The 10500-nt window shown below is 35.5% G+C and overlaps 1 protein-coding gene across 1 annotated transcript; it reads right to left on the minus strand.

The window, feature by feature from the left end:
* Positions 1 to 445: 445 nt before the first annotated feature.
* Positions 446 to 5879, minus strand: LOC141843123 (epoxide hydrolase 2-like). Its single transcript, XM_074731156.1, has 5 exons — positions 5720 to 5879; positions 5439 to 5656; positions 5211 to 5372; positions 4888 to 5123; positions 446 to 864 (listed from the first exon to the last, which is right to left on the minus strand). Exons 1-5 carry the CDS (start codon positions 5787 to 5789, stop codon positions 600 to 602), a joined length of 951 nt encoding a protein of 316 aa, XP_074587257.1. The 5' UTR covers positions 5790 to 5879; the 3' UTR covers positions 446 to 599.
* Positions 5880 to 10500: the final 4621 nt, after the last annotated feature.

Raw genomic sequence — 10500 nt, forward strand, 5'->3', positions numbered from 1 at the left:
CCGCCTAAGGAAGGACCGCCGGCCACCGGCGATCCTTCCTCGATCGGTCTCCGGCCGTTGCCGAAAACGGGGCGCGATTCGGTCGGAATTGCGACTGGCAGTGGCCGCACGCGATTCCGACTAAATTGTGCCAGATTCCGACCACAATCCGAGCGGAAACCATCACCGATCGATGCACCAACAAGTGCCACGTCGATCGGGCCTGGTCCGGCGACCGGCGGTGGCCGGACGGCGACGCGATGGCGGCCGGAAGCGACGGAGATCAGAGAAGAAACACTGTGCAGTGGACGGTCGGATTTCGCGTGATCGGCATGATAGACGGTGGATCTGCGGCGCCCACGAATGCCCACAAAATAGGCGCCCAGCAGATCAGTATATATATATATATATAAACTATTTATTAATTTGATCAATATCACATTAAAAAAAAGTCAAACTGATCATCTTAACCAAATTAAGCTTATTTATTTAAAATACATTAAAGTCATACATCGTAACAGGTACTCCATAACTACTAGAATAACTCCATACCTACTCCAAACACATCGTTCCAGTAGTTTATTCAAAGTCGCGTGGAGAAAGCAACACTCCTCCTACTCCTACTCGTTAAGCTTCTTGACCTGATTTTCAAGGAAGGTGAGGATAATGTCGTTGATTCGCTCAGGGAACTGCTCCTGAACGAAATGGCATCCTTCAGGGACGTACACTACTTCCTCCAGTTCAGGGACGAACTGCTTCAGCCTTCCGCCCCTGATATACTCCTCCATTCCTGGAAATTTAAACACGTAGTCTTCCTCTCCCATGATCAGCAATGCAGGAACTTCAACTTTTGGATTCTCTCCCACTGATGACTTATGTAACGACCTAAAACAACGAATTAATCTGTCTCATTCTAAATATACATGTAATTGTGTGTTTTTTTTATAATTTAAATATTTATAAATGTTATGTTGTTTATAATTTAGGTGATTGACCTAAACAACAAATTAGATCTGAAATACAAATATATATTAATTCTTAAAATATGTGTAAATATTTTTTATATATTAATTTAGATGTCCTCCAACTAATCTGAAACTAAACGGTATAATGATCAAAACCTAAACAACAAATTAGATTTGAAATGTAAATATATATATATATATTAATCCTCAAAATATATATGTAAATATTTTTTATAATTTAGTTGTCTGGACTACAGATTATCTAATATCCTAAACTTAAACAATAAATTAGATCTGAAATATAAATATATATTAATCCTTTAAAATATAGATGTAAATATTTTTTTTATATAATTTAGGTGTCCAGACTTTGTCTGAGTAATCCTGAAACTAAACAATCTAATGATCTAAACCTAAACAAGACATTAGACCTGAAATGTAAATATATATTAATCCTCAAAATATAAATGTAAATATTTTTTATAATTTAGTTGTCTGGACTACCAATTGTCTAATATCCTAAACTTATACAAAAAATTAGATCTGAAATATAAATATATATTAATCCTTAAAAATATAGATGTAAATATTTTTTATAATTTAGATGTCCAAACTTTGTCTGACTAATCCTGAAACTAAATGGTCTAATGATCTAAACCTAAACAAGAAATTAGACCTGAAATGTAAATATATATTAATCCTCAAAATATAGATGTAAATATTTTTTATAATTTAGTTGTCCGGACTACCGATTGTCTAATAACCTAAACTTAAACAACAAAATAGATCTGAAATATAAATATATATTAATCCTTAAAAATATAGATGTAAATATTTTTTATATATTAATTTAGATGTGCAGACTTCGTCTAATTAATCCTGAAACTAAATGGTCTAATGATCTAAACCTAAACAAGAATTAAGACCTGATATGTAAAAAATCCCCTCCCACATTTGCCCCTAAAGAAAGCAGAAAAAGGGCTAAAATAGCAGAAAACATATCAAATAGCAAAAAAAAAAAAAAAAAAACCCTAAAATAGACATATGCAAAATAACAAAAAAGTAGTAAGTTAGACATGTCTATATAACAATGAATGCCTATGGTAGGGAAAATTCAAACTTGGGGGCCCCAACGCCAATTCGAAGACGCCGAGCAGACCAACCCAAATACGCCAAGCCAAAATATACCATGCCCAATAAGCCCAATAATGCGCATATAAATGTTAGGATAGGCTATTGGGCTTATTGGGCATGGCTTGGCGTATTTGGCTTGGTCTGCTCGGCATCTTTGGATTGATGTTGGGGCCCCCAAGTCTAAATTTTCCCTACCACTAGGCATTCATTGCTATATAGACAATGCTAACATAGGCATTACTACTTTTTCTGTTATTTTACATATGTCTATTTTAGGACTTTTTCTGCTATTTTGCATCTTTTATTTTAGGACTTTTTTTGCTATTTGATAATATATATTAATCCTCAAAATATAAATGCTAATATTTTTTATAATTTAGTTGTCTGGACTACCGATTGTCTAATAACCTAAACATAAACCACAAATTAGATCTGAAATATAAATATATATTAATCCTTAAAAATATAGATGTAAATATTTTTTTTTATAATTTAGGTGTCCAGACGAAGTCTGACTAATCCTGAAACTGATCTAATGATCTAAACCTAAACAAGAAATTAGACCTGAAATGTAAATATATATTAATCCTCAAAATATAGATGTAAATATTTTTTATAATTTAGTTGTCTGGATTACCGATTGTCTAATATCCTAAACTTAAACAACAAATTAGATCTGAAATATAAATATATATTAATCCTTAAAATGTGTAAATTTAAGTGTATGGACTTCGTCCAACTAATCCTGAAACTAAACGGTATAATAATCTAAACCTAAACAACAAATTAGATCTCAAATATAAATATATATTAATCCTTAAAATGTAAATGTTAATATTTTTATAATATAAGTGTCTGGACTACCCGATTAATCTTGAAGTTAAAGTCTAATAACCTAAAAAACAACAAATTAGATCTGAAATATATATTAATCCTTAAAATATAGACTGTCATCTGACTAATTCTCAAGTTAGACGACCTAATGACCTAATTACAAGATGTGCAGACTAAAATGTAAATGTTAATATTTTTATAGTTTAGACGACCTAATGACCTAAACCTAAATAACAAATTAGATCTAAATTGTAAATGTTAAATATTTTTATAATTTAGATGGACTAATCCTCAAAATATAAATGCAAATATTTTTTATAATTTAGTTGTCTAGACGGCCTAATGACCTAAATAACAACAAATTACATCTGAAATATAAATATATATTAATCCTTAAAATATATTAATCCTCAAAATATAGATGTAAATATTTTTTATAATTTAGTTGTCTGGACTACCAATTGTCTAATATCCTAAACTTAAACAACAAATTAGATCTGAAATATAAATATATATTAATTCTTAAAAATATAGATGTAAATATTTTTTTTTATAATTTAGGTGTCAGACTAATCTTGAAACTAAACAATCTAATGATCTAAACCTAAACAAGAAATTAGACCTGAAATGTAAATATATATTAATCCTCAAAATATAGATGTAAATATTTTTTATAATTTAGTTGTCCGGACTACCGATTGTCTAATATCCTAAACTTAAACAACAAATTAGATCTGAAATATAAGTATATATTAATCCTTAAAATGTGTAAATATTTCGTCCAACTAATCCTGAAACTAAACGGTATAATAATCTAAACCTAAACAACAAATTAGATCTAAAATATAAATATATATTAATCCTTAAAATGTAAATGCTAATATTTTTAGAAAATAAGTGTCTGGACTACCCGATTAATCTTGAAGTTAAACGGTCTAATAACCTAAACAACAAATTAGATCTGAAATATATATTAATCCTTAAAATATAGATGTGCAGACTTCATCTGACTAATTCTCAAGTTAGACGACCTAATGACCTAAACCTACAATAAATTAGATCTAAAATGTAAATGTTAATATTTTTATAATTTAGGTGTCTGACCTTCACCAAATAATCTTGAAGTTAGATGACCTAAGAGAAATGCTATGCTGCGCATGAGAAATCCGCGACCCGTGCGCGACACCCGCAACCCACCGCCTCTGCCGCCGTCCTTGCCACGCCGTCCGGCCACCGCCGGTCGCCGGCTCGAGCACGATCGACGCACTGCTCGCCAGCGCTCCGTCCGGCATTGGATTCTGGCCGAATAGTGGCCGGAATTCGGTCAGAAACAGGGTCGGCAGTGGCAGCGCCGTTTTCGGCCAAATCGCGATCGGATTCCGACCAATTTGGACCAGAAACGGCGCGTCCATTGTCGACGGTGATCCGACCGAGTCCGCCGATCTCCGACCGCGAATTTGGCGCACAGTGGGGATGGCTGTTTTGGCCAAATTCGTCGACGCAGCCACTATCCGGTCGGGCCGAATTGCGGCCAAAGCGCCGGCGAGTGGCGCGTCGATCATGGCCGAGGAGGCGCCGGCGGCCGGACGGCGCGGCGAGGGCGGCGGCAGCGGCGGTGGGTCGCGGGTGTCGCGCACGCGTCGCGCACGGGGAGTCGCACAGCATAGCAATCTTGAGACGGCCTAAACCTAAATAACAAATTAGATCTGAAATATAAATGTGTAAATATTTTTTTTATAATTTAGATGTCTCAGACCCGATTAATCTTGAAACTAAACAATCTAATGATCTAAACCTAAACAACAAATTAGATCTTCAATGTAAAATGTAATCCTTAAAATGTTAAATGTTAATAGTTTGGACTTTTAATTTATAACGTCCTAATGATCTAAACCTTAACAACAAAATAGATCTGAAATGTAATAAAAAAATATGATTCGGAGCAGAGAAATTTGATTTGGGATGTTGATGTTACCTGTATGGAATATGGAGTGGAAATCTGAACAGAGACTTCTGGTAGAGAGCGGCATAGGCATTGAGATCTTCCTCCGTGAACCATGGCGGCAGGGGAGTGGATGAATCTGCAAGGTCCATGATCTCCTGCCCTGGTTCGGCTATCGGGATCTCACTCCGGGAGAAGAGGATGTATATGGTGCGGATGACTCTCCTCACGTCGAACCGACCGAAGTCTGCCTCCGCTCGATCTGGCTCCTGGTACACGAGAAGGAACACAAGAATCGTTAGCTTGATCAGCTTCTCCGTCGGATCGGACGATGGAGGAATCGTAGTGTTCTGTACCCGCCACCGGTGAATGTAGAAGCCCTCGGGAAGGGTTTCGATGTGCAAGGGTCCGGCGATGAAGGGCACTCCCAGAGTAACGACAGCCAGGACTCGGTGCGGGTGGCGGAGAGCGAGACCGTACGCCGGCCAGACGCCGAAATCCTTCCCGACCACGAAAACCTTTTGGACGGCGATGTGAGTGAGTCGGATGTGAATAGATCAGATGACGGCAAAGCGAGCTGGTACCTTGGGGATGGAGAGGAGGTCGAGGATGGCTGCGAGATCGGCGACGAGGTCGTCCCAGGTGGTGCTCTCTGGCTCCGGCGGCTGGTCGGAGAGGCCGTAGCCGCGGCTGTCGGGCGCGATGCACTTGAAGCCGGCGGCGGCGAAGGCGAGCATTTGGTGCCTCCAAGAGTACCAGATCTCGGGAAATCCATGGAGGAAAAGCACGGTGCCCTTCTCCCCTGCAGCGAGAAGGGTTCAGTGGGAGGGAGGAGGGTGGAGGAGTGGGAGGTGGGCGCACTGACCGTTTCCGGTGTGGGCTACGTGGAGGGAGACGCCATTGACGTTGAGGAAAGAGTGCTCGATCTTGTCCATCCGCCCTCGCCTGGCTGCTGGGAGCTTGCAAAGCTGACGACGAGGATAAGAGAAGAAGACGAATCCAGGAAGTATTATTTGAGGGTTAGGGTTAGGGATCGGAACACTAGCGTCCAGTCTCTGATCTATTCTTTTCTAATCTTGTAGGGTCAGGGGTTCGATTCACACAAGGTGATGACCTGCGTGATAGACTCCGCTATGCATTTAACGCCGGTGTATTTGAACAAAACACATGATAAGTATAGTAGGTAAGATAAAGTCCGGAGCGAGTTGTTGAAGTGGACAAGGATCGAATTTCGATGAAATTGAGATAATATCCTCCTTCGTCGTGGTCAACTATAACTTTTTGATTTACCTCATCATATATAGTCGTGGGATTGACCGTATGGGACCGCTGAGATGGCAGATTCCATCTTTTGCTGAAGTAGAATAAAGTCAATTATATGAATCAGTTTGAACAGTTCATCAAAATAAATATCATGTAAGGATTATGAAGCCTCATTGTTGAGTTGGTTAGTGCGGAGGCAAGGGTTGAATCTCGACGAAGTTGAGACAATGTCTTTCCGTAGTGGACAATTGCAATTTCCCTATTATTTCCTCATAAGTGGTCATGAGACTGCTGGGTAGCGAAATCCATCTTTTTTTTATTGAAATGTATAAGGATTATGAATAATATTGTTGAACAAAATTTTTGAAGTGTATTTATCAATAAAACTCTCATGATAGATAATTCAAAATGAATAAATAAATTAATATTATCAAATTTAATAACTAATCAAATAAGTTTAAAAATTATAAAATTTTTAAATAATCAAACAAACTTAAATTTAAAGTTTAAACATCTAAACGAATCAAGCTTAAACTAAAATCAAGCTCATAAAAAAAATCAAGTCAAACTTGAACAACCATTTCAATGGCTTAATTTATTTTAGATTTGGATTGACTTGACTCAATTACCTTATCAAATAAATTTTAACACTATGAAATCGTTTACCACCCTAATAGTAGAAGAGTATCTAGAATTATCCATTAGTAGTAAGACTTAATGTCTAATGGAATTCTTTAGATTTTAATTATTTATTTTAGGTTGAGTACTATAAATAGGTTAGCTCTCTTTATTTGTAGATTTTTCAAATTTTTTACTTATTTAAGTTGATTTACTTAGCATTTTACAAGGAAGAACGTGCATCTAGAGGATTCAACATATGACATATGGTATCATAGCCAAGTTATCGTCATATCAGACAAGAGAGACATCCTTGAGCAATCAAGGAACTAACTCAACCTTAATCCAGAGGAAGAAAAAGCACATTTGTTGTGCTAGCAACTTGGATGATTTGACCATGGGGAGAAGAAGAGGAGATTAGAAAATTAATCATTCATGAAAATGCATCAAAAATGACTTTTTAACTCATCTAATGAATATAAAAGGTCATCTAATGAATATAAAATGTCATCCAATGAATACAAAAGGTTTTTGCTTTTTGCTCTTTTTTTCATCAATATTTTATTAATCTCTATTAATAGATATTAATCTTCTTTAATGGTTAAGTTTAATCCAATGAGTCTAATTTAAATTAGACTTAATCCAATAATCCAATAGTTGGATTCATTTGAGTTTAACTCAGATTATACTTAACCCTATAATTTTAGAGTCTATCATATCTTAGTCAAACTCAAATAAGTCCATCTCCAAATCAACATGTTCTTTGTGTGTGACCCAATAGGTTCTCATAACAATGTATATCTAAAATAATATTTTAGATACATAAGCAATGATCATTACTACCCAAGTAATGAAAATGTCGAGATCCAGTCTAACCTTTATGTGTCTATTATTTTATATAACTTGCTTTTTCTATCATTGATATCTAAATTAATCCATAAGACATAAATTGTGTCACCCCCTTATCAATCTTTGTGTTTCTTGATCTCCAAGTAAACTCACTTGACCAAATGAACTCAATTTCTCATATTGACTTATTTGAGCATAACTATGTATTTTAGTAGTCTTACTTAATTAAAGAGTCCATAGATATCACTTCCGTCATATGAAAGGGATATATCTCATCTACATTGCTCACATCCCTTCGCATAACTTGTTGCACACCAATGATCGACTTTATAGTCCACTTTATTACATGTAACGTTTGTCGATATTAAAGTACACAACTACTTATGTAGGGAACCATAGTGACTTCAGATCTAAGGACTATTTATAAGCATCCATGACCAAAGTGACTTGAATACCATAAATCAAAGGTAACTTGCACTTAAAGGAAACTCACACTTAAGCTGCATTGAAATCTTCATTAACATATGTATCGAACCATATGAAGTCTTATGACATGTCACTCCAATAAACTAGTTACCTTTAACTAGTATTCATGTTTAACTCTCAACATTCAATATTTCCAGCTAGTGAGAACAACTACTTGATAAACCAAAGAGTTTAAAACATGATAGTTTCAACAGAATCGATAACTTCCACGTTCATCAATACATCGATTAAGGATAATTTAAATACATCCATAATTACACATGTAAAGATACTCACTAGTTATGATCTAATCACAAATTCTCTCATGCTATGAATTGTATTGCAGACATTCAGTAAATAGGTTTAAGATTCAATCAAACACATAAAAAATATACACTTAAATAGTAATTTTTATTTATTTAATAAATAGTACAGTCGTAAAACGATTACCTTATGACACTTCTCAAATATAACAATTCATTCATGTGGAAAGCTCACCAGGGGGGGAGGTGGCAGGCGACTTACTAGAGGTGGCAGGTGATTTGCTGGAGGTGGCAGGCGATTTGCTGGAGGTGGCAGGCAACTTGTTGAAGGTGGCAGGCGGTTCGTCGGAGGTGGCAGACCGATGAAAGGCGACTCGCCGGAGGTGGTAGGTGGCTCGTCGAGCCGAAGGTGATAGGCGGCTTGGTGGGCACAACTGTTCATTCATGCAGAAGGCTCGCGCGGGCCTGAAGGTGACAGGCAGCTCGCCGGAGGTGGCAGACAGTCGACGGGCGCGCGTGACGAGCGCACACGCGCGTGACGAGCGCACACGCGCGTGAGGAGACAATCTCATTGTTTTTATAATTTAAACTTAGGTTTTCTATAAAAACTTTAATTAATCAAATCAATCAACTTTTATCTATAGTTGAGATAAATTAAATAGATCTAATATAAAACACCACAAAATTATCCTCAAACATTCTAAAATATTATCTAAATTTATTTATTTATATCACCATTAATATTATTATTTTATTTTATTTTATTTTCACTCTATCTAACTTATTAATTATTATTCAATATATTACATCGTATGCATAAATAGTCATGCCGACTGTCATATTTTAATTTTCATAATTTAAAGTAAATATAACCATAGATAATTAATCCGACCATTGATATAATTTTCTACACTAAGTTATACACAAAAAAACCTTCAAACAAATAAATTTTTATTGTATTAACTAAGATTAAACCAAATAATATATGTTATATTTTATTTCCCATAACCTTGATTATAAGATTATCAAGTAATCATATAATCAAGGTTATACATGATTACTATGAATCAATCGTCTCCAGGGCAATGATGCAACGGTAGGACATCCGAATTATGATTCAGGGACTCGCGGTTCGATCCCCAGCTACAGCGTATTTGTAGGAATTTTCCTCCAAATGGGGAATACAATCAAAGGATGCTGGGCATCTGGATTGGCCGCCGTATGCGCTTTCCGATTTACCCTGGTAGTCGGTGGGAAACATCCGTCGGACCGGACTGGTCACCCCCAGGGATTGAGTCTATGAGACTTACTGGGATTCATCATTTTTTACTATGAATCAATCACACTTACACTCTTAATGAGTTTCGATCTAAACACATTTATCAGATTCAATTCAAACTAGAATCAATATATTCTAGAGACTCTTTGAATATAATCATGCCCTCCAATCTTGATTCCATATCGTATTTAGGGTGTTATGAGTTTTTAAAAAATTACAACCTCAGTGTAATTTTATCACAAGGTCATTAATGAACTCATGCTTATCATCTCAAAACAATATCTATATATTCCTATTACTCTTGTGATTTTGACCGAATTTTAAATTTCTAAATCTAAAACTTATATAACCATCATTAACTTTTAATCAAATTAAACCACTAATGATCTTAGACTTATCAAATTTAGTCAAAATCAAAATCAATGTATTCTTGATACTAAGCTATTATATATATATTTTTAAATTTTTTTTTGAAAGGAGACAAATAAAAATATTATAAAAAGTAATTAATTTTTAAAGATTTTTAATGTATTTTGGTAGCTTAGATGTAAAGTCACCAATTTAGATTGAACATGTCAAATTAGCTCACCCTCACTAATAATTTAAAAAGGGTTGAATCTAATCTTATCAATTTATCATCTGACTGACCTAAATGGGTCAGTCCATGCTGGTTGTGGGTTTAGGCCAACCGTGGCATGCTCAGATTCACCCTCATATTGAGATTTTTTTTTTTCAAAATTTAAAACTAAAATGAAAAATTCAATAGGATATCACGGGTCAAATTTGTAATTTAAATTTAAAAATTCTAATTATATATATAATTTTTTTTGATGGACTTATAGATTGTTTTGCCTAATCCATAATCCATCTTGGGCTGGTTGGATTGAAAATTTCTCAACTAAGTTGATG

This window comes from Curcuma longa, chromosome 12 (genome assembly GCF_044706935.1).
Source record: "Curcuma longa cultivar G26 ecotype Majalengka, Jawa Barat chromosome 12, ITB_CL_G26_1.1, whole genome shotgun sequence".
NCBI lineage: Eukaryota > Viridiplantae > Streptophyta > Magnoliopsida > Zingiberales > Zingiberaceae > Curcuma > Curcuma longa.

Bases quoted from the DNA above. Each gene is read 5' to 3' on its own strand.
- LOC141843123 (XM_074731156.1), bottom strand. From the start codon at position 5,789: ATGGACAAGATCGAGCACTCTTTCCTCAACGTCAATGGCGTCTCCCTC. The intron at 5,657-5,719 runs GTCAGTGCGCCC...TTCTCGCTGCAG, and splicing joins CGTAGCCCACACCGGAAACG to GGGAGAAGGGCACCGTGCTT. The intron at 5,124-5,210 runs GTACAGAACACT...CTCGTGTACCAG, and splicing joins TCTACATTCACCGGTGGCGG to GAGCCAGATCGAGCGGAGGC.